This window comes from Triturus cristatus, chromosome 8 (assembly GCF_964204655.1).
Source record: "Triturus cristatus chromosome 8, aTriCri1.1, whole genome shotgun sequence".
Classification (NCBI taxonomy): Eukaryota; Metazoa; Chordata; class Amphibia; order Caudata; family Salamandridae; genus Triturus; species Triturus cristatus.
The window spans coordinates 367,211,815-367,237,053 of record NC_140591.1 but is presented as its reverse complement, the minus strand read 5'-3'; the positions used below and the strand labels follow the sequence as shown (position 1 = coordinate 367,237,053).

Here is a 25,239-nt window from a genome sequence, read left to right as displayed (position 1 = left end):
ATATATGTTCAAAACATAAATGTCTTGTACACCGTTGTTCAGTCTGGTAAGTAGCCATCTGCCATTGGTGTCGTTTTCTGATAATTACTGTTAGACCAGATTTATTGTAGAATTGCATAAATACCATGGTTTTTTTCTGCAGGCCCCAGAACAGGTCACTTCTGACACCCAGCCCTTCCTCATTATCAGGGCTTCTTTTCACCTGCTAGCTCTTTACAGTAGTCTAGGATTTTGGTTCTTTTAACTGGGTGGTTCAACCCCTCGGTGTTCAAAGCTACAACATTTAGTGAAGTCATTAGTCATTTTCCTGATTTGCTGGTAGGCCTCCTGCTTTAGGGGGCCTAAGAGAGGCCTTGGGAGACATTAGGTGACTCATAGTTCCAGATATCCCACAGGGAGGGGAACCTGGAAGGGGGTAGAGATGGGAGAGCTTTCGGGGTAATAACAAACAACTGTGGGAGCCTGCACGGGCTCTGGGGGAGTCCAGAAGCTGGTTATAGCACCTTCCCACCAGGGGATGTCTGTAAGAGATGTGGTGCATGGGGAAAGTTGTAGTGGAGTACAGATGTAGTGGATATGTCCGGCAGGGAGGGCCGACTGGGGAAACTAATCCTGTGAGGATGGGGATATGGGTGTGTAGTGGAGTGGAGTGACATTGTTCTTGGCACACTTGACTTGATCCTGGTAAGTCAACTCGGTATAATTTGTGCTTGACGACAAGGGTTTGAATACAGTCCAAGTTCAGTACACGTTGACTACAGGTAGAGATCCAAGTGATGTGTTCAACAATCATGCAATTTCATACATCAGCTGAGAAGGTACATCTGCCCCTGAGACGCAAGTGTATACCTGAAAGGTAAATGTACACCTGAAAGGGGGCATGTTGCGAGATGTACAGATTATCAGGTGAAGCAGCAATGTTTCATATATTCTGAATGGGAATAGGTAGCCCAGTGAACGGCCTATGTGTGGTTTAGCTGTAGTGGTAACGTCACAGGATAAACTAGGCCTCATGCTCTCTAACAGGCTAGTCTTAAGATGGCTCCATGAGGCTGGTGGCCATGAGCACACCTAGTGGTGGATGATCTCAGGCATGGACCTATGTTTACCTAAATGCTTGCACTCATAGAGGCAATGGGTTAATTTGTATACTGTTTTTCATATAATGATATAGTTCCTTTATCCCAACCATAATGAGTGTTAGTGTGACAGATCCTTTACACCCACGATGTGATTTCTGCTGATAAAATGATCAACTTGTAAAGGAGCCCTTGAGGCCAGTTCACTAGCCCAGAACTTCATTTGTTGGCGGGTAAAACAGCGTTTTGCTTGGCAGGAGTGATTCAAACACCTTAAACACACAATTGCATAAAGAAGGACTTGGTTCAGGGTTGACAGATTTCTATAAAAGCTTCTAGGTATATTTTGTGCGATACAAGGACTAAAATATACTATCCACACCTATTGCATAAGCAGTGACATGCTAATATTAGGTAGGTTTACGAGGAAATGTTGCAAAAACAAAAAATAGCAAAGTTGAGAGAGCTATGTGAGTGGGCCAGTGTGCTGCCTTTATGTGGAAGTATCACCAGAGATGTGTGCCAGATAATCCAGACCACAACTGCGCTATCAGACTAGTGTTGATAAGTCTACATGAGGTGGAAGGGTCTTGTGCCCTACTGTGGATGCAAAACCCTTATTAAGACGCTCTTTAGACCAACTTTGGGGTAGCTAATTAGCGGGTTGAACAAGTAGGCCCTGTACTCAGCAAAGCAAACAGCCTTTTACTAGATGTGCTGTCTGTCTGGAAAGCCATCCCTTTAGTGTTGCATGCAAGTACTGTTTAGCTTGGAGTCTGACCTAGTGATTGACGTAATGTCTTGATTGTGTGATTATAATGTGTGATTGTAATCGCCCCTTGAAAACAGAGTTGAACAGACTAAGTGTGTCTCGAATTCCGTATAACTATTAACTATCCACAATGTGAGCATAGAACAGCTAATTGTGAGACGGGCATCACCCTCATAGAGTTGACCATGCTAGCGTAATAACACTGTGTTAACAGAGAGCAGACTCTATGTTACGGAATAGGAAGCAGTATTTATATAACAAGAATGTTCCAGCTAACAACAAAAGGATATATAAAGGTGATGTCGACGCTGGACCGGTTGCATCATTGGGAGTGTCCGGCTGAGCTAAGACTTGCAGTGGTTCCAGGAAGGGAGTCCATCTGTGATTCCAATTTGTTATCAAGGAAGGTCGCTAGCTCTGAAGGGTCTGAGAAAATGCTTATCTGACTTTTAAACGTGATTTGAAATTTCTAGGGGCCAGACAGTGAGATTGGAATCTTCATTTCTGTGAGCCATTTCCATAAGGCCAGAAAGCTTTTCCGACGAATGACAGATTCTCTAGCATAGTCCTGAGAGTTGGAGATTTTGTGCTCTTGTCACTTGATTATTCAAATCTTCCTTTTTTGTACCAGGATTTGCTCCGTGTACTGGTGGCTTAGTGGTTTAAAGATAAAAGGTCTTGGAGAAGACATGTTTTTTGGTCTAAGAAATTTGAATCCTGTGGGCTCTTTCGATCTCAAAGTCTTTGTTGATGGAGATTTGGAAGACTTCTGTGATCCATGTAGTTAAGAAATCGGCCACTAAACTCGCTGAGTTTTCAGTCCCTTCAGGCAGACCAAAGATGCGAAGTTTGCTCCTTCGGTTGCAGTCTCCCTGTTCCTTGAGCTCTCTCCTCACGGAGGGTATGGAGCATTCAAGATTTTGCAAGTGTTTGGCTTGGGCTTTTGTTTAGTCTTCCGCCCTGCTTATTCTTGTCTCAGCATTAAAAATTCTTATTGTATTTTGAGTTTTACAGTAGACTAGGCCCTTCAAATGGTGCAGATGTACTACACTTGGAGAGAGATCGTGGTTCCGTAGGGCTGTCGGTGAGCAGTTAAACCGCTGACCTCTTTAGGGGCTCTGAGGATTAGTTGGTGAAACCGGTCCCCTAAAAAAAGGATGCTCTCAGTGCCCATAAAGGATCCTGGGTCCCCCACTGTCAAGGTGATCTCTGTTTGGGGAGAGACGCTTACACCCCTTTTGTGGCTAAGGAAGGGGTGCCCCGCTACATCCCGCCCAGAGCCACAGACTGGCCCATGCTGTTCAACCCCAGCGCGGCCAGGGATGTGGGAACCACCGCCGTGGTGCTGGGGACCATTTGGCGGGCCAGTCCACCACAGCCCCCTCTGCAGTAGCCTCCAAACCCTCCTAGCCTGACCTTTCAGGGCCACCAAGCACCAGAGGGTGGCCAGATCCGCCATTAGCTCCCCCACTGGCGCACCATCACGTGGGACAGTTGGGTTTTGTAAATAGTCCAAAGGGGCTACTCCCTCCCCTTCGAGACTACCCCTCCCTTCATGCCACCTCAGTATCATTGCATGTCGGAGGATCACCTGGCCCTTCTCCAACAGGATGTTTGAGCACTCTTGGCCAAGGGTGCCATCGAGCGCGTGCCTGCCCCAGAAGTAGGTCATAGTTGCTATTTCCACTACTTTCTGGTACCCAAGAAGGACCGCATCCTATCTTGGATCTCAGCAACGTCAACCCCTTCCTCCGGAAGGAGAAGTTCAAAGTGTTGACGCTCGCTCAGGTCTTGTCTGCCCTTGACCCTGGAGACTGGATGGTAGCATTGGACTTGCAGGACGCTTACTTTCACATTCCCGTCATGCTGGCCCACCGGCGTTGCCTGCGGTTCACGGTAGGCCACAAGCACTTTCAGTTTATCGTGCTCCCCTTTGGCCTTACCAGCGCCCCTCGGGTGTTCACAAAAGTGATGGCAGTGGTTGTAGCTTATCTGCGTAGATCAGGGGTTAGAGTCTTCCCCTATCTCGATGACTGGATGTTGAAGGCGGGCTTGCAGCAGGCTGTCGTCTCCCACCTTCAGACTACGGCAGACCTCCAGTCCTGCATTCGCTGGGGTTCTCCATCAATGTGCCGAAGTCACACCTGACCCCCTCTCAGAAGCTCCTCTTCATCGGAGCGGTTCTGGACACTATGCAGTTTCGGGTTTATCCTCTCGAACAGCCAGTCCGGGATATTCGGGCTATGATTCCGATCTTTCAGCCTCTATCCTGGGTTTCGGTCAGAATGACCCTGAGGCTGCTGGGCCTCATGGCCTCCTGCATCCTGCTGGTTGATTATGCCAGGTAGCATATGCGGGCTCTGCAGTGGGACCTGAAGTTCCAGTAGGCGCAGCATCAGGTAATCTGTCCAAATGTGTCCAGATCTCGGAGGGCAGTGCACAACAATTGCAAAGGTGGCTTACGAATCAGGATTGGATCAACAGCAGATCCCTCTCCCTTCCCCAACCAGCACACACAGTGGTGACAGTCGCATCCCTTCTGGGAATGGGGCGGCCACATGGGAGAGGCGTAGATCAGAGGCCTCTGGTCTCCGTCAGACTCCGGGCTCCACATCAACCTTCTGGAGGTTTGGGCGATCCCTCTTGTACTCAAAGCATTCCTTCCCTCTGTCTGGGGAAGGGTGGTGCATGTGTTCATGGACAACACCACCGCCATGTGGTACTGCAACAAATAGAGCGGGGTGGAGTTGTGGACCCTATGTATAGAGGCCCTCCGCCTCCGGACATGGCTGGAACATCGGGGCATATCCCTGGTGGTTCAACACCTGGCAGGTTCACTGAATGCCAGGGCGGACAAACTCAGCTGCAGGTGCATGATGGATCACAAATGGCGTCTTCCCTCGGAGGTGGTGCAAGGTCTCTTTCAGCAGTGGGGAGAGCCTTGGTTAGATCTATTCGCCACTGAAGAGAACGCGCAATGCCAGCAATTCTGCGCGTTGGAATTTCCAAGGCGGCACTTGCTAGGCAACGCTTTTTGTCGTGAGTGGAGTGCGGTCTTCTATACACCTTTCCGCCTATACCACTTCTGCCCCGAGTGCTGAAGAAGATCAAGCGCGACCGGGCCCAAGTCATTCTTGTGGCTCCGGATTGGGCACGAAAAGTCAGGTATACCGAGCTGCTCAACATGGCCATCGATCCTCCGATCCGACTGCCTCTAAGGGAGAATCTTCTGTCGCATCAGCAGGGGACTGTCCTACTCCCGAACCTTTCCAGCCTCCACTTCCTTGCGTGGAGATTGAGCGGCGGCAGTTGACGTCGTTTGACCTGCCTCCCGAAGTCTGAGATGTAATCTTGGCAGTCAGGCGTCCCTCCACTAAGATGGTATACGCCTGCAGATGGAACAAATTTGTGGCATGGTGCACAGCAAAGCCTGTGTTACCCTTTCTGCCCATCTTTCTAAGGTTCTCTTGTTCCTCCTTTCTTTGGCCCAGCAGGACTCTTCTCTGGGCACTCTTAAGGGCTACCTCTCGGCCATTGCAGCCTTCCTTAAGCTCCCTGATCAGCCTTCTCTTTTCAAGTCCTCCGTTGTCAATAGATTTCTTGAGGGCATTACTCATCTTTTTCCTCCTGTTCCATTCGTAATGCCCCAGTGGGACTTGAACTTCATCCTGACATATCTTATGTGCGCTCCCTTTGAGCCACTGCATAACTGTCCTGTCAGACTTCTCACTTTGAAAACTGTCTTTCTGGTGGCTATCACCTCTGTACGCAGGGTGAGTGAGCTACAAGCTCTGTCTTCCAAGCCTCCCTTTCTGGCTGTCCATCCGGACAAGGTCATCCTTAGAACTAGACCTTCCTTTCTTCCCAAGGTGGTTACTTCTTTCCACATTGGCTAAACCATCACTTTGCCCACCTTCTTTTCGCCTCCGCATCCTTCAAAAGAGGAAGAGAGGCTCCACCGTTTGGATCCAAAATGTGCGCTTTCCTTCTACTTGGATCACTCCAAACAATCTGGGTGGATGACCAGTTCTTTGTTGGTTACGTGGGTGCTAAAAAAGGTCGGGCCGTGCAGAAACAGACCATTTCCAGGTGGGTCGTACATCAAAGCCTGCTATTCTTTGGCTAAGAAGGAGCCTCCAGTGGGGTTGCGCGCCCATTCCACCAGGGCGACGGCAGCTACTACTGCTTCGGGACGAGGAGTCCCCCTAAATGCCATCTGTCATGCAGCTACGTGGGCATCGCTGCACACATTCACGAAACACTACTGGCTGGACAGCCAGGTCCGGAGAGATGGCTTCTTTGGCCGTTCTGTTGTCCAGGACTTTCTGCTGTGAACTTAGTTCGCAGACCCACCTCCGGAGTTGGTATTGCTGGGGTATCTAATCTATGGTAAGGAATCTATAACTAACTGTTTCTTTCAGATGAACAAGTTAATTACCTTCGGTAACGATATAGCTGTAAGAAACATAGGTTAGTTATAGATTCCTTACCGCCCCACCCATCTTCCCCGTTCTGCAAACTGACTTCTAGGGTTAAGGACATCCTTTCAGGGCCCTACTTTTGTGCACCAGTGGTCAGTGTCTTGCATGGCTCTGCGCTTCTGGCGTGGAAAGTCGTGTACAGAACTGATGTCAGCACGCGTCTATAGCTCCACGACATCATGCCGGCGACCACAATGCTGACGACGAACGTGGAGTCGACCAACGCCACCTTCAGACACACAGGGGTACTGCTGACTGAAAACTTTCCGGATCCAATCTGATGCCTGGGGGTAATTCTAAAGTAAGGAATCTATAACTAACCTATGTTTCTTACAGATATATCATTACCAAAGGTAAGTAACTTGTTCATTTCGTTGATACCCTGCGAACATCCAGAAATCCAAAAGGTGATCAGGGTATGACTGGATTTCCAAACTGGTCTCATTTCGTTGTACGATCTCCGTAGGAAGATCAGCGGGGTATGAGAGCACCGAGGGATTGGGTGGGCGGGCGGCGCCTCAATCTTGTGCTGCCCTTTTGCGGAGATGTTTTGGTCCAAAAAGCCAGGTGTTAGCGTGTTTTGTGGGTCAGCGGTCACTCCCCATGGTCACCAGATATTCTGCTACATGTATGCTTACTTATTTAATTCAAGTGGTGATCCAGCCCAGCAGGCATACTGGAGGCTCTACAGATCTTAGGGTAGAGCTGCCATCTTCGCTGCGTGCCTAGCCATGCCCCTGTACAAAGTATTTTTGGGGTCACAAACTTCCCGATTCTGCAAATCAGGCTGTTGGCAACTGCAAAAATTCTTTTTTAAATGTCCAAACATCAAATTGCGTTTCGATAACTTGCTACCAAATTTCAATTTAGTTTTGCGACCAAATACAGATTCAGGATTTGGAAGGGGCTTGTTTGGGGCATCGCTTCTAAGTTGCAAAACGTAGTGGTATTTATTAATGTTTTGCAACTGAAATGTGGTCACAAAACATTAATAGTTTACCGACAACTCAAAGAAGGTGGTAGCCCATTCATAAACTGGGACCCCTTCCCCTTCGTGAAAGCTTAAAAAAAATATTTTTAAGACTAAGCAGTGGTCCATTGGCCACTGCCTAGTATGAAAAAAAATTCACTTTCACATTTTTTTTGTTTAAAAGGACCCAGTTTTCCTTTAAGGATACGGGTTTCATTTAAAGAAATAAAAAATGCTTTATATAAAAGTCATCCCAGACATGGTGGTCTGTTGACCTCAGCAGGCCACCATCCCTGTGATGGCTGCGATTCCTAGTGAGTCACAAATTGTGAGCTACCTCATTAATATTCATGAAGTAGGTCGAATTACGACCCATTATAAATCGATAATTTGCAAAATGATTTATTATTATATAGTTCACTTTGCAAATTAACACACTGGTTGCACAATTATTGGTTGCAAAGTGCAGCCAGTATTTTTCGACCAGTTCTATGTACATCTGGCTCTAAGTTTTTTGTTGCTTCCTTTGGTATCCTAGTGAACTCACTTACTGATATCATCCATAGTCCCATCCCACTCTCAGGGCCCAGTGTACCTTCTGGGTTTTTTAATGCGCGCTTACAGCCTCACGCCAATTTCAAATAGCGCTTTCAGTCGTTTGGCGCCTGCTGCAGTTCGCAACCTCTTTCCCTTGCAGCCACCGAGACTAGAATGGTGCTCCTCAGTGGTGATAAGGCTGCCCCGTAATCTCTGCCGCTTCCTTCCTGAGTCAGGGATATATAGTGACGCACGCAGGTTTGCTTAGTAGCGTACTCTGTTCTATTAGCTATGGAAACGACTTCCTGTCTTGGCCAGTGTGATGTGGAACTCGTATGCTGATAATGACAAGACCCTATTGAAAATGAGAGAGTCACCAAGAAGCAAACTTCATTTATTGAAAATCGATTTGATATAAATATGTCCAAGTAATGTTTGTTTGTCTTCTTTTAAATAGTTGATGGGGTATGTGCAGTAGCAAGTTGTGTAGGAAAAGAGTTAGCCCCACATGTTAAAAAACATGGAAGCAAACTTATTCCTGAGTCCCTGAAGAAAGACAAAGATGGAAAATCTCCTCTGGATGGGGCCATGGTGGTGGCTGCAAGCGGTGTTCAAGGTAACTGCCATTTATATTGCACACATTAGTTTCAAACTTTTAAATGTAACTGCTGGTGTAAGCAATGTGTTGCTTTGTCTTCGCAGGATTTGCAACAGTCTGGCAGGGTTTGGAATGTGCGGCAAAGAACATTACTAAAAGCGTAGCATCTGAAACGGTGCAAACTGTCCGACACAAGTAAGCTTCTTTTTGGTTGCTAGTACGGTTTTAGTACTTGAATCATTCCATTCATACCTTGTAAAGGTTGTAGAGCACTTGTGTAAGCGTTGTGGATACCATGGGAGGATTTTCAAGTTTTATCTAATTATTAGCTATTTTAACTTTAATGCTAGAGGAAGACTTAATATAGAATTTTGTGAATTACTCATGTTTACTTAAATGGCACTCTGCAAGTATTCACATAAACATACTCACTTTATTTTTCTTAATTTTGTGTGCGTTAGTATATCAACGTATATTAGTAGACAATTAAAACCCACCTTGAGTCAAAAGAGTTTCATTCTTTGTGTTTTCCAATGGTTCTAGACCGAGCCTTGGTACATAAGGACTAGATTATTTTCCCTTAATTGCATCTCACGTTTATTTGTAATAATTGCTAATAATTTGTATTTATTGCATCAGACTACATTTCTGAACCTCAGCTTTGTAAATAATGGGCATTCTGAAGACCCAATTTATTGGTACTCAGTTTATCGAACTAGGAAGTCCAGAAGGCTGAGTTGGTCCTACTAGGACCAGGACTTGGACCCTTAACCCGCACATTATAGCAGATGTCAAAGGCGCCCATTTTCTCACCAAACCCAGGTTGTTGCTTTCCATATTTGATTCTTCTTTCAGTTTCAAGCTATACTTTACTAAATGTTTTTCCTCTTAACATTTTAATTTCATTTTACCACATAAAATAGTGATATAGAAGTGGAATTTATTACCATTGGACTTGGTTTGTTGCTTTATCATTGACAAAACGTACATATATTGAGAACCACAAACAGTAATCTGTCTCAGGTCATTTTCTTGGTTATTTTTCTCTATTGAGCTGAAGCTCTTTTTGGGGCATGCCAGTTGACCATAGGTAAGGTTATTGGATGTGAAGAGAAAACTGCAACCTGTGCCTTACCTCTACATTATAGTGTAATTGTGCTTCTTCTAAAGTACCCCACTCTAGGATGTGGAAGATAAAAAACACTTAATTGGTAGTTGAACTGTGCTCCATTCGCGGTGCAGTCTGTCGCTTGACCCCATGGTTGAAGCTTTCAGTCGTCCTTCTCCCTTTACCTCGGTATATGGATCACAAATCAATTTTTATGCCTATTGGTGACCTAAACTTAATCACCACCCAGAGTTTGTGCCTTAGTTTGGAATAAAAATCTGAAAAAAGCATCAGTTGAGGATCCCAGACATCCTAAAGATTTAAAACTTATCAGCACTTGAGTGTTAACCTATATCAGGTTTACAACTGTAACGGCGCCACAAAGAATACACCAAGCTTAATTTTTCCATCATGCGCCATTTAAATTACCTTTTTCTGGTTTGCTAATATTCCAATGCTCCTTAATGCTTCAATACTTACCAGTCATTGCATTACTCATTACTGCGATTGCTTCCTTTGCCCAGATTAATTACTTTGTGAGAAACGCGCTGAGCCTCGCAGACTCATCCTCTAAAAATGACGAACTATATAAACCCCGCGCACTGTACCAACATCCTTTCATTGACACAAGCTCTTATCTCAGTGGTCCTAGTTTGAACAGGTAGTTTTTTTCAGACAAAGAAAGCAATCTGAGTAATGCAAGTACTGTTAAGTAAACAAAGTACTTCCGCCTCATGTTCCTTTGCCCTGATTAATTACTTTGTGAGATATAGAAAGGTAAAACAAGACCAGGGGCAACCGACAGAGAACCAAAACAGGAATTTACAGCATAAAACAAAAGGCATTTGAACCAAACACATTTTGAATCTCTGTCTCCTGCAAAACTCTATAGTATTTGAAAACATAGAAGGTTCCCCGTGTGCCCCCACCCACCCAAGTGGCCGCCCCACAGCTCTCCCCTAAGGATGCACCCTGCACCTCTGCAAGAGTTGTTGACATCCCTCTTGTTGATCTAACCTCTATCCATCAGGAAGAGGTTCTTTAATTTCCATGTATGCTAATACGATTGTACAGCTTACACGTCTACTCAATATCTATGTTGAAAGTTTGTAACCCTTCCTGACTGATTCAAGGTTAACAAACAGAGACTGGAGCCTTAACCTCTGTTGTTCTATTTAGGTATACCAAAATAGCTCTCCTGACATCAAGACCTATCTGGCCTGTCTGTGGCTGCAGTCAGAACATAGGCTGGAGAATCTGCTGTTCAGAGTGAAAACCTGTTTTAACGTTTGGGTTGGAGGACGTACCTAAGTACAGCAAAATTCTATCCTTAAAGTCCCTTAGGAGTGGATATTTGAAAGGTAGAGATCCCATTTCCTTCAAATACCTTGCCTAAGTTATTCCAACAAGAAAAAAGATTTTGATAGTCAGGACTTCAGAGGTTCAAAGAGTGAAGCTCTTAAAGCTTGCAAAACTAGAAGCCAATCCCAAGCAAGAAACATTGGTCAGAAAGACAGTCTAATATTACCTAAACACTTGTATTACCTGCTTACTAAGCTTTGATCTTCCTGCAGATTTCTCCAAGGACCTGTAAAAGCCTTGAACACTGGCCGCTGGATCTCATGAGATGGCAGTTTAAGACCAAGATAAAACCTATCCTGGAGGAATTCTAAGATCTGGACCAAACTAGTAGATAGAGGGGTCAACTGCATGTCCATACACCACCTAGTGGAATACGATGACAAAGTCAACTTTCTCTTGAAGCCCTGCATTGACAAAGCCACTCTTTCTGATAATGTCCTCTTCAGTAACACTATCCTCTTAATCACCAAGTCAGAGTTTCCTCAGCGTACCAACTTACAGAGAGAAGGACAGAGGGGAAAGATGGAATGGTAGCAGCCACTCCCTCTCTACTTTCAGTGTCCATATCCGAGAATACCAAGTAGAACATGGCCAGGCTGGTGCAGTCAGTATCCCCTCCACTCTCTCCTGCCTCAGTCTGGACAAGAACCTCAGACGTAAGGGTACTGTACTTGTACATTCTGCTGAGTAGCGAACAGGTTCTCCACTTAATATCCCCACGTCTAGCAGAACTGACAAAATATCTTAAGACTAAGAAAGAACTCATTGGATCGTAATATCTCTCGACTCAATCTGTCCGCCACTGCATTCATTTTGCCCTTGAATTAATTCTCCGAAAGTGCCGAGAGGTTGATCTCAGCCCATCGGAATATTTGTAAATTCGAGTAGGAATACATGCTGTTGTCCCCCATCACCCCTCACCCCTTGCCTGCTTGTTAAGATAAGTTCTTGTGGTGTTGTTGTCCGTTCTCATAACAACTACCCTGTTCTGCAGCCAACTCGTAAACAGTAAACTCGGATCACAGAAACACCAAAAACAAAGATTTGTGCATCGGAACATATTGGCAGCACAAATGAAATGAAATAGCAGACGTACCCGCCTACAGAGCTGCAGATATTGCAGCAGATCCCCAGCACTCGAGGCTCACAAAATGGCGGCGGAGGGAGACTGAGTTGCGGAACGGAGCGACACAGGGGAAATCTACTGAAGCGACTGGACGGAGCTCGTGACCTCTGCAAGAAGAATGCGGTGAGGAACCCTGTCGGTGGCTGGGGGAGGCTGTGAGCTGCTCCCTCTCGGATCTGACGCTGCGGCCCCAAGGACGTGCTGCTGCGGATCGGCAGACCGTTGTGGAGGTGGACGGCCGCTGTGAAGAGGGGCCATTGACCCGGGAGCGCCGCTGGATCATGACCGGTGAATGATTGACATCCCCTGGGGCCGGCTGGCCATCCTGTGCGGCGGAAATAGAAACGAACTGCTGACACCGCGCTACCCGCACAGACCGGAGGCCCGACAACTGGGAAACTAATTGAGCGCATTCCGGGGCCCTGCTCTTTGCTCTGCGCAGAGGCCCGGCAGGTTACAGACGCGAGAACCTTCACGTGCGGTGAGGTTGCGGAGCGCCGCGAGAACCTGCGCCGGCCCCATTGTTGAGGAAGAATTGTATGCCTGCGGAGGGGGTGCGATTGTCGAGACGTGCCGCCCCCTCCCCTTCCCCTTTCCGGGACGGCCTCGGTAAGCACCAGGAGGCATGGCTGAGACCGGGGAATAGACCCTGGGAAGCACACCGACCTAGAACCACCCCAGTATGTGCTGCTTTGTGCCCTGGCCCACACAGCAATAGTTAGGGATTCAGACTAACAAGGGACGCTGATCACGAGTTGGGAGCATCGGCACCGCAAGACCTCTATACAGGTGCGAGAGTGTGCCTGGGCATAATCAACACTGCTAATCACGCCTGGCCGACCGCTGTGTCATTCTGGCGGGAGTGCGGCTGTAGGTACACACTCCAATACTGAGGCAGTTCTCAGGCGTCCTCATTGGCCCTGTCGTGCTCCGTTTGCGGCAGGAGCGCGCGGCGGCTGCTGTCCCGCCCCGTAGCCGGCGGGCCCGAGGGTGGCACGCGGAAGAGGATAGCAAAGGCATCAATCCCGTTTTGGCTAGGACTAGCTGACAGTGGCCCATTCTGCCATCACACAACTTTTTGGACACACCAATAGGCGCAGAACAACAGTTTTTGGGGGGCCTCCACTGTGACACACCAGACCCCCGGACATCATGGGAAAACCAGATGTGCACCAGCCGAAGCTTACTTTTGAGGCGCGGAAGGGTACCCGCTCTCAAACGGATCCCGAGGACGATCAAATGGAGGCACCGGCGCCTTCAACTGCGGACCTGAAAGAGTTACTATTGGCTATGCAATCCAGCCTGACCTCCATAGAATCCAAGATGGATTCCATGAATGCTCGACTAGATGGTGTCACGCATAGAGTGGATAAACATGAGGATCTACTGACGGAGGCGGAGAGACTAATTTCGGATTTGGAAGACACCTCCACCGCAACATCGTCTAGAACGCTAGAAATGGAGAGGGTCCTGAAAGTTATAGCGGCCAAGAATGAGGACTTGGAATCCCGCTCCAAGAGAAACAACCTCCGCATACTGGGAGTGCCTGAATCAACGGCTACGGGCGGGATGGAGGAATATGTGGAGCGCCTCCTTATTACGTTGTTTGGTAGGGAGGCCTTCTCACCGGGATTGGTGGTAGAGCGAGCCCATCGCTCGTTGGCAACTCGCCCGGTCCCTGGAACCACGCCCCGCCCGATATACACCAGGATACTCAATCACCGGGATCAGGATACAGCCCTACGCCTATCAAGGGAACAGGGACAGCTCCGGTACGAGGGGATGAACATTTCGCTCTATCCCAACTTCACCATGGCCGTTCAAGAACAGAGAAGGAAATTCCTCCCTGTGAAAAAGAAACTGCAGCAGCTCAACATTCCCTATGCGATGCTCTTCCCTGCCCGACTCAAAGTGACATACCAGAGTACACATCACTTTGTCAACACTCCACAGCTAGCGCAGGATTTCCTCAAGACCTTGCCGAAGCCAGCGACGGTCCGCTCCTCCCCGCCCCAACACCCAGCTGGTGGAGGAGGTACATCAGATGTAGAGTGAACAGGGACTACCGTGATTTGCTCATGTAGGGTCGAAGTCACATAGAACCGGGCCAGGAATCACACATTAAGGGGCTTCTTGCAGACAATGATGGGGGACAGGGGCCGGGAAGTGGAAAGGTGGCCCCCAAACTGGGTGGGACCGTCGCTGACCCCCCCCCATACGAGAGACTGAACACATATATGGAGACCTTGGGTCCCTGTGAGCATGGTCGATGGAACAATGGCCCCGCGCCCCTGGCCAGGTTGAAGATGTAAGCTACTTCCTATCCCTACACCGCCGGACTGGCGGACTCCATCGAATTTGACTGATGCACCAGAAACTAGACTGAGATGAACCTATGTAAGACCACCCGAACACCCTCGCCCCGGCGAGGAAGAACCTGGTCGCCCTCTAGACTCCACCTCTCAGGTGAACCCTTACCAATACAGTTGTTCTTTTGTTGGGTATATTACCGGTTAAGCCAATTTCCCCTGTTGGGACCATGGCACTAAGGGAAAGATGGGAGGGGGTATGGTAAGAAGGCCACGGCAGAATTGGGCTGCTGATGTGGGAGGGGAGAGGGGGGGGTATCGTTTGTTCAGATAAGAAACAGAAGTCGTTACGACAAGCCACCGATGTGCCAATAACTTACACACCTAGACACCGAAGCCGATTCGTTTCATACCACTACTCACCAATGCGCTGCTTTCAGGATCACCATGACTGACAGTTCCAGACCCCCCACTTACCATTTCCTCATTTGGAATGTACGCGGACTGAGGGAACCCCGCAAGCGCAGACACATATTATCTTATTTAGAACGTCATGATATACACTGCGCGATGCTACAGGAAATGCATTTCAATCCTACCACCCCCTCTACCTCACGATGGGCCAGTTATACCTGTTTTTCCTCATATTCATCATATGCCCGAGGTACATGCGTCCTCATACGAAAGACCCTCCCATACACCCCAATAGGCTCTATTACAGACAAACAGTGTCGTTGCTCTATCCTCTGGGGCAGGCTGGCGAATCATTCCTTTACATTTGTTTCCTGATATGGGCCAAATACGGATGACCCAGAATTTTTTTGGGTACTTTGAGGCAAGATCTTAGAGATAGGGTCCACACATTTACTCTGGGGCGGAGATTACAATGTCAGTTAACCCCATAATGGACCGTTCACACCCGCAACCACATCACTATTCCCATTCACAATCTACCCTCAAAATGATTATGACTGATTTTGAGCTAATAGATGCATGGCGTCATATGCATCCTTCAGGGAGGGAGGGTACCTGTTATACTACGGCCCGGGCCTCCTGGTCCAGAATCTATGCATGGCTCATAACAAAGGGCCTTGTCCCCTGGGTAACACACACCTCCCATCTTTCCCGGACGCATTAGGATCACTCTCCAGTATTCGTCGCCATCACTCCTCCGCATGTGGAGTCTCCCTTTTTATCTTGGCGACTCAACCCGCTATCCTTGTTGGACCCTGTATTTAAACAGGAACTTGAACAGGAGATCACAGACTTTTTCCATCAGAATGAAGATTCGGTTTCGCAATACTCCAGGATATGGGAAGCATTTAAAGTTACCATATGGGGCTTGTGCATTGCAAAGAGTTGGGGGATTTTGAGAGATATACGTTCCACCTTACGCAGATTAGAGACGGACCTCAAACACATTGAAGCTGAACTGCAAACTACTCCCTCACCTGAGTTACAGGCTCAACTACGGAGTGTACTCAGTGAATATCAGGAGACGGCTGAGAGCGAGTGTAAATTCAAAGGGAAATATTACAGGGCATGTCAATACGGAAAGAGGGATAGACCCGGAAAAGTACTTGCGTCCTTAATCCGACCTCCGCAATTTTCAAATATAGTCCTTGAAGTTGAGGACGAGGATGGGCAGACGCACAGAAATACGTCTGAGATCGTGGAGACCTTTCGCAGGTTCTGTAAATGTCTCTACAAGGCTCACAGAACCCACCCGGTGGACTTCACCTCCTTCTTTGACGATACTGCGATTGCCTGGTTGGGGGATGGTCAGAGGAACTTTCTTTTGCGTCATCCTGAGGATGAGGCAATAATAGAGGTTATAGTGCAATTGCAATCCGGAAAAGCGCCAGGGCCGGATGGACTCCCGGACGAATTTTACAAAACATTCCATCAATCACTCATCCCGGTGCTGAGGCACGTATACGAGGAAACTCGTGAGTCTGGTGTACTTCCTCCTCCTATGCGGGAGGCGCGCATCATCTCTCTACCTAAGCCGGGTAAATCGCCCACTTACTGCGATTCGTATAGGCCTCTATCCTTAATAAACGTGGATGCCAAAATTTTAGCTAAATTAATTGCCAACCGAATAAGTCCACTCATGACGGTCCTGGTGCTCCCTGACCAGTCAGGATTTGTGCCCACAAGAGGCACCTCTCATAATCTGCGAACGTTGTTCGCGTTGCTAAATGATATTGACCCTGACATCAACGCTGCTGCTATATTTCTTGACGCCACTAAGGCGTTCGACTCCCTGGAGTGGGACTACCTCGCTTTTGTTTTACAACGTATGGGCTTCCCCGCCCCCTTTCTGGCCTGGATAAACTTATTATACTCAGGAGTACGAGCGAGAGTGATGGTAAACGGCATTCAGTCGTCTCCCTTTAAGATTACATGGGGCACCCGGCAGGGATGCCCACTGTCACCTCTTCTCTTTGCCATAGCCATCGAACCACTTGCAGCCAAGGTCAGACAACAATTTCGGGAATATGCATTGATATATCCAGAGAGGCAGATTTTAATCTCCTTATATGCAGATGACCTTACACTACCTACGGGATCCTGCCATTAGCCTCAACCCCATTCTCCGTCTGCTGATCATGTTTGGCCAACTATCTGGAATAAATGTGAATTGTGGAAAATCTCAAATTTTCCCTCTTGCAGACCCTACATCAGAGTTTGAACCCGATTACCCCCTTGTGTGGTGTACGGATACAATCACTTACCTTGGTATCCATGTCTCCCGATGCCGGGAAGAGTTGATACGCACTAACTATGGATGCACACTCGATCTCATAACTGACAAGATCACCAGATGGATTGCGATGCCTCTTTCAATGGCGGCCAGAGTATCCTTGATTAAAATGGTAATATTGTCCAAACTTCTCTACCTCTTCACTAACATTCCTCACGCTCCTAGTCATTATTTTTTTAAATGCATCAAAACCCAGATGATCCGGTTAGCATGGGGTGGGAAGCAACTCAGGCTGACCTGGGATGTTCTCACTCGCCCTTTTGAATCTAGAGGATTCGAGGTCCCAGATATTGAACTATACTTCACATGCGCTCAGGCTCACTTTGCAGCCTATTGGATGCACCCCCCTCCATACATGCCTCACCTAGCAATAGAAGACGGATACATGACACCCACACCTTGCACAGCTTATCTAAGTACTCCCGCTGTCCCCAGACACTTAGCCTCTACCACAGTACAATGTACCACCAGTGCCTGGCGTGACTTAGCACATAAACTTCAAGGCCCTGTACTTTACTTGCCATTAGCGCCGTTACAGGGGCGACACGACCTGCCAGTTACGACGGAGGGGGGATGCCGCCAAATGCTGTGTAAATTGTCTTGCCTTACTTGGGGCCAATTGTATACACATGGAAAGTTCAGCACCAGTGAGGAATCTTTTGAAGCCACGTCCCCCACTCCCTTGGAGCTATCCTATTATGTGCGGCTCAGGCAAGACATGCACTCTTTGACTCAGTGTTTCCTGCTGGAGTCCCCTGTTATGCTTCCTCTACATACTCTATTACAACAGACCTCCCCTGATCGTGTAGTATTGAGACTTTATCGCTCAACTCAGGGGGAATGGGAGAGGGATCCGGCTCCGGCCAAGGGTAAATGGGAGGCGGAATTGGGATGTCCCTTCACGACTGAACAATGGACCTTTTGTTGTCGCCAGACTGACGCCATCTCCGCCAATAGTAGGCTACGCCTTATACATTATAAATACATTCTTAGATTATATTACACGCCGGTTCGGCTTCACCGTTTGCATTTACGAGACACTGACTGCTGTGATAGATGCGGGGCGGGAGGTGCAGACTTTGGACACTTAGCCTGGGGTTGCCCGTCTGTCAGGGATTATTGGAGGGAAGTACTTCACGCGCTGGATGAAATGACTGGATTACACGTGCCTGATGACCCCCTCACGGTTCTTCTAGGTTATACAGAACAAATCCCTGCCAAGATACGGAGATATGCTTCATTAGCTCTCCTACTGGCGAAACGACGAATAGCCAGCCGATGGGGACGTGACCGTGCTCCCAAATTCAAGGACTGGCTGAACGATCTGATATATTGCCAGGAGCAGACACACCTATGCTGACCTTATGCCACCCTCCTCTCGCCCTAGAGATATTTAGGCTCCTCTTCAAACATATCTTTTGGAACACACTGAAACTAGGGACACGATCCCGGACCGGAATCAGAGTGAGGACATGGAGAGGAATGTGGAGGGACATTGTGAGGCAGGGGATGTCCGGCGGATGGGGACGCATTGAATACCTTACATTGTTTGAGGGACTGAGATCGACTATGCGGGGAAAAAGACATAGGCTTGAGAGCGGTGGGTGGGAACTGAATTGGTAATGTTCTGGCACACTAGGCGAGAATGGCTTTATTAAAGTGACTAAATGTCTTTGATGTTTTAATGGTAATTGTTTGCGACCTGAGTTGATAGCTGCCCACAATGCTTGCCCACCCGATGCGGCCGGCCCAATGTGGTTGTAGGCGGCTTGCTGTGCTCACATCCCCATCGTCCTACGCAAAGACTATCGTATACCGCAGTGCAGACCCACTGGGATGTAGGCATATTGCTGGGTCAAATCTGCGCAGTGTCAATAAAGGTCTTTTTTGGGGGGGAGAAAAAAAAATAGTAAAATTGTTACTCCCTTCAGACTAACCAACACCATCAGAGTGCCAACACCTTTGTGAATTTCCATGGGGATGACTTCAAACCAAAAGGTAACACTCCTAATTGATAATGGGGATGACCCACTGTAAACTTCAGGGACTTCTGATGCGTGGTGTGAGTTGGAATATGGAAGTGTGCACCCTGCAGGCCTATTGGTGTGTGGAAGTCCCCCTCTGAAACCACTGGAACCACCTGCTGTAACATGACCATTGTGAAGCGCGTCACCTTGATCCATTCATTCACCCTTCTGAGATAGAGTACCAGCTTGTAATTGACAGACACCTTTTCTTTCCAAAACAAGAATGAAGTAGGTGCCCTCTCCATCAAAAGGACTGGCTATCTTTTCGAGCAAAGCCTGGATCGTCAAACACAAGTTCTATATATATATATTTTTTTTTTGTACCTGATCTTTTAGCTTTGATGTCAGTATGGTACCTGACTCTGGTGCGATTGTGTTGAAATGAAGTATCCATTCCTTACAATACCTAATACCCACTGTTCTGTTACATGGACTTCCCAGGTTCTGAGAAATTGTAACAAATTCCCTCCCACTGGATCTACTATTCCCAGAAGAGAGTAATTTTCAGGAACTTTACTTAGTTGAGCTAGAACGCCTGGAGGTTTCCTGTCCTTTCACTGACTTCCTGTGATGGAATCTCTTCTTCCTAGATTGATAGCTCTTAGAATTCCTTTTATGATAGTCCTTCTGATCTGTATTCCAAGACTTTGTATCTTCAACCAAGGAACTTTAATAAGGAAGCAAATATTTTGTATCCTAATGGGATTTAGCTACCATAGCATTAAGTTGTTCTCCAGTTTCTTTCAGTCAAAAGGGATCTTGAGAAATTAAGATTTTCTGAAATAGTGTGTTCTCCACTCCCTGTTCCACAGATAGAGAAAGCTAAAATAGCCACTCCAGATGGCAAGGCCGTTGAGCAGATTATATCCGTAGATTTAAAAGTATGGGTGAACAATCCTCTTCCTCCCGGAAGTCTCTCTGAAACAGTTCGAAAGTCACAAAACCAAAGAAAACTGTAAGCCAAATACATGGCAGCTTTACGAGACAAAATATTAGCTGCAAATGATTTATTTAATGAGCTATCTACTTTACAGTCAACGCCTTCAACAGGATTACCGTCATTTTGGATTGATAGCAAATCTATCAATCAGATGGCTAAAATTGAGCTTACCTTAACGTTAGGTGGAATAATCTCTTCCTCCTTCAGGAAGGTATCGGTTTTTTGTGTTTTTTAGAAATCTTGGAACAGCACATTTTTCAATGTCTTTCCATTACCTACATGTTAAGTATTTTATTCTCTTGTGCAGAGGAAGGGCCAGGACAGGAAGTCTTTCTGTTGTTGTGATGGTACCTGCAACGCCAATTTATCCTCATTTGCTTCAAAATCTGAGCAACGTCCTCCTGGACAATATGCTTACCAGCTGAAGTCGTGCTAGGACCTTTACTTGCAGAATCAGAGTCTGTGTCTGGTGATTTAACAGGGATTATTTTCTATCCTTTCTGCTTGTATTTGAACGCTGTCAGCATTGCAGGGGTCTAAGGTGATTTAGTCCTCTTATATAGTTTACTAGTCTCCTACCAAATCTCAGCAGAAGAAGGCGACCTTTGCTTCTTCCTTTTCCAACCACTATATTGCCCTCTTTCCTGGCCAATTTATTTACACCATTGTATATACAATCTCCAAAACCCACTTGTTGCATACCAAAGTTCTTCCTGCCTCACTTCTGGGCTCCACCACCCTACTTCCCTCCCAAAGGCTTTCATTTTTCAAAATGTTACTGCATGTCAAGTGAACGCGGGCTCTACTAAATCTCCAGCGTAGAAACATCTACATTCATATAGGACTTAATAATTTTCTTGTTTTCAGGTCCCGGGGGCCTCAGTGCTTATGGGACTTCTGATTACTAACCGAGGTGCCGGGACACGGGATTTTATGGTAATCTGTTTCTATGGTTTGCAGGGCCCAATGTTACCAGTGTCTCCTTTACCTGACTGACTTTACATTTTTAGTTAGCAATAAAAACATATAGAGTGTGAAATGCTCTTACAAAACTTTGCAGAGTAAGTGCTTTGCAGCCCAGAGTTGCTGTTCAAAGTTCATTCTCAGCCCCCAGATTCAACTTTCAGCATCTGTGCAAAGAATCCACGAAATGCATCTCTTCAGGGCTTAGAAGTTCCATTTCAGACCCTTAAAAAGGAGGTACTGAGGCAGGCAGAAAGACAGCATGTAAATGTGCATACTTTGAACCCCAAAAGATGGAACACTGCATACGTGTTTAAAACATTCCCCCTCACAATCCTACTAAAGACAAGAAAGAACAGACAAACAGCTTAGGCAACGTGAGCACGAAAAGGAGCCGAAAACGCCGTGACATAATTATATCCTGACACCTCTTGGCTCTTTTGTGGAAGTGCCTAGAAAGCCATGTGCTGCCTGTGTTTACTTAAACTTTATTCATTAACATCATATCGCCCTTTCAGCCTCTCCGTGAAGAGCAATGAGGCTGCTGTCATGTGGATTGCACCTCCCTTATAAATCACTCGCAGATCGTGGATTTGTTACAAAATCGTTCTGCTTAGGTCTGGGGACATGTGTACTCTTAATCCCAGCAGGTGAGGATTGGCCTTTCTCACTGGACCATGTTGACTGGTTCCTTCTGTGTAGCGCGAAGAAGCTCCGTCAGCCAGGTGCCTGATCCCAAACGTGTTACTAAGGGAAGGGAAGCCTGATTAATCCAACAACTTCCACCCGCTATTTGGCTCATGCTTGTGCTCTAAATCCCGTACCACCTTTTTCATGTACAAGTGCTCGGGGAGGGAGACGTCCCTGATCATGAGGAGAGGTCCCCCGTCTGCATTATCCCTGGTTTCACTTTAAATTAAACTTGAGACTTGACTTTTGTCATGGACTGTGGTGTGTTGATTCAGCTTTCCAATGCCCCTCCTGCTCCAACGTGGAAACTCGCTGGTCGAGTTGAGCCGCTTTTCATCCACGTCCCGTGACCTTCAGCACCCTTTCATTGCAGGCACGTTTGCCTTGATGCAGGCAGGTGATCGTTTGCTGTAAATGTTGCATCGCAGACATGAGTATTGCGTTCCCATGGGTAAGTACCAGGCACACAGACTCCCAACTTTTATTAGGCTGTCCTATGGTTACCCTGTTTTAGCAGTCTTGCAGTAGGAAAATCCTGCCTGTCCCTTGCCGTCCTCGGTTTTATTTCTTTTGGGAACATAGTGACAGCCCTTAAACGCTCTATGCTCGGCACTGCTATGTTCTTTGTGTATTGACTGCAGACATGTTGGCATTACTTATAAAATTATTGTACATAGATGAACATTGTTGCAGTAGCGCCTTTTTATATTACATAACTATTGCTTCTAGGGCATTTTGGTGGTGTGTCAACAAATAAATGACTGGCTATCCTCGGTCGTGTGAGAAGACTTCCTTAACAATTTGGCAACGAGTTTCAATCGTGCAAGGGGGCATTAGTTGTGCAGGGGGCAGCACAACCCCACCATCTCTTTTAAGTTATCTGGCAATCGTGTCGCTATGGAGCTTTAGGAAATTACTGAGTGTTATACTGTATTAGCATGTAGTCCATTTCAACATTTGATGGTTAATATTTCCCCTTAAACAGCAGTGTTGAGCACAAGCTGCACGTGCCTTGGTGGAGTTGAAATGTTGAGAGAGCAGTTATTGGTATGTGAGAGCCTTATGGTATTCTTTCTTGGGACAAGCATCCGTGAGCACATTGTAATTGTAATTCCATTTATGTAGCGCGTACAACCCCTGAGGCGGTGAAGTGCTTTTTGCTGGCAGCATGCTGCTCCGGAACCCAAGGTTAGTGGTTATTACAGTGTTATTAGTTATTGTCTGTTATGTACACTAAAGTAAACCATTCCATGCATTGTAATGAAAAATTTCCTAGCTATCGTAACAGAAAGTTTCTATTCTATTAAGAACTCCGAGGCAAGGATTATGCTATCCCTTTCTCACTTTATTGAATAGCAGCCATTTCACAAACTTTAATAACAACTGCCATTCCCATGAAACCTTGGGAATGCCAAAAGAAAATGACAACATCAAATGGGAGATCAGTCCGAAGCTCCTGCCAGTCCGGTAGCCACAATCCAGAACATAGTACATCATCTGTGTCCCCTCAGCCTCTTTCAATGCACAAGTCCAGCCGTTACATCGTCTTCACACCTCCTCTCCTGTTTACTCGTATCCATTCCTACAACCAAGAGGACTTGATTTAGTCACAAACCATGGTTAAGGTTTAAACCTGTGGACTAAGCGATAATCTTAGGTAACTGGAAACAAATGCAAACTTTAGACAGATAAGGAACATCAACAAATTGATATCACCGTAAATATCAAGAACTAGTACTTACTAGTCACGGGGAGGGTCATTCAGATTCACAATCCCCTGGTGGGATAATCCTTGCCTCCAAGTCCTTAACAGAATTGAAACTTTCTGTTATGATAGCTAGGAAATCTTTCATTCTGTGTCCGGACCGGAGGAAGGGATTATGCTAGTTCAAAGCTTACTTACCACCAAGTGAGCCATATCCAGCACCGACTTAATATAAAACCTTTTAAAGGTAGAGTCCGAAGGCCAGTCGGTGGCGTTGAGCACATCCTCCAAACGGGCACCTAAAGTAAACCGCTTCAAGGCCATTGCCCCACATGGCGAATGGGCACAAAAGATTTGCAGGTCAATAGCTGCCTCCTGCATCACCCATCTTACCCAACAGGTGATAGAGGAAGAAGACACAGCCTTATGCAGTTTTCTTAAAGTGATGAGGAGCTGATGCTCACCTGGACGGCGGAATTCTGCGGACCTCTCCTCATACTCCTTAAGGCACCACACTATGCACAACGTAGGAGAATTGGGAAAAGCCGGGTATGAAATGACCCTCGTACCACACTTCATCCTTCTGCAGACCATAAACATGACACCAGAAGGTGAAAAGGTGTGGCCCGTGATGCCCAGGGCTCGCACATCCGAAACCAGTCTACAGGAGGCCTTGCACTGGTTACCAATTAGAGCACGCATCAAATTCAAATCCCTCTGCATGGTGTTTAAGGCTTTACAAGGATCCGGGCCTCCCATTCTTAGAGATTTGATCCGCCCCTATAAACCCTCTCGTGCCCTTCGTTCTGAAGCTGGGAACCTTGTAGTGATACCCAGAGCAAAAAAGGTGAAAACGGGTGGACGTCGTTTTTCCATTAATGCGGGTCTACTTTGGAATACCTTACCAACGGCTCTGCGTAACGAACCCAACCTGACAAAATTCCGTAAAACACTGAAGACCCTTCTTTTCCCTCTGTAGGTTCCTTCTGATGTTCTGGGATAGTGGCTCAGTGTATTACTCAGCGCTGAGACGCTCAAGGGCAGCCATGCGCTTTAGAAATCTGTTTTCATTTCATTTCATTTCATTTCAGGAGAACAGACAAAGCAGCATGGTTAGTTTCGCTGAGAGCTACTTTCTAGATAAAAATCAATTGGGTTGCCATGACAGAAATAGGTTGAGCACCTGGTTGACATCCCAGACTGCCGAGTACCTGGGTTCTGGAGGGAGAGATAGTCTAATGCCCCTCAAAAGTCGACTCACAAAAGGGTGCTCCCCTATTAGTGATCCCTCCATCGGGACTTGTCCCGCAGAATAGCAGACCGAAAGGTATTGACTGACCTGTACTCCAATCTGTTCTCTGCCAAACTGGCCAAAAAATGAAGGCTCTGGACTATATCTGCTGCCACGCGAACCACAGACCTTCGCAAACACCAACGGGTCCATCGCAGCCAGGCAGACCTGTATCGTTTGACCATGCTGTAGGCCCAGGCCTTGGACAAGAATTCCTCAGCCGCTTTCGAAAGGCCTGGGAACCGACCATTGTCCCCTGTAGTCCGCCATGCCATAAGTAACAGTGACCCCTCCCAGAATCAGTGGATGAGATAGCCGATCCCGTTTGAGCAGAAGCACCGGACGTGGGGGGAGAGGGATTGGAGAATCCTAAGAAAGTTCCAGAAGAGCCGCAAAACAAATTTGAGATTTACACACAAGGGTGACCATCACCACCTCTGCTCTCTGGCACCTGACCGGAGCAGAGGATCTCGTGATCATTGCCAAAGGGGGAAAGGCGTAACCCTTCAACAGC

General features: G+C 47.0%; 1 protein-coding gene across 4 annotated transcripts in view; it reads left to right on the top strand.

The window, feature by feature from the left end:
• The window catches only part of SPART (spartin), a 304,345-nt gene that overhangs the window by 228,444 nt on the left and 50,662 nt on the right, over positions 1-25,239 (top strand). For 3 of the 4 annotated variants that reach the window (XM_085621718.1, XM_085621716.1, XM_085621715.1), the window contains exons 6-7: positions 8,297-8,455; positions 8,542-8,632. In XM_085621718.1, the coding sequence (XP_085477844.1) occupies positions 8,297-8,455; positions 8,542-8,632 (250 nt within the window). Of the gene's footprint in view, positions 1-8,296; positions 8,456-8,541; positions 8,633-22,854; positions 22,918-25,239 lie in introns of all 4 variants that reach the window. The other variant, XM_085621717.1, reaches the window with a different exon arrangement.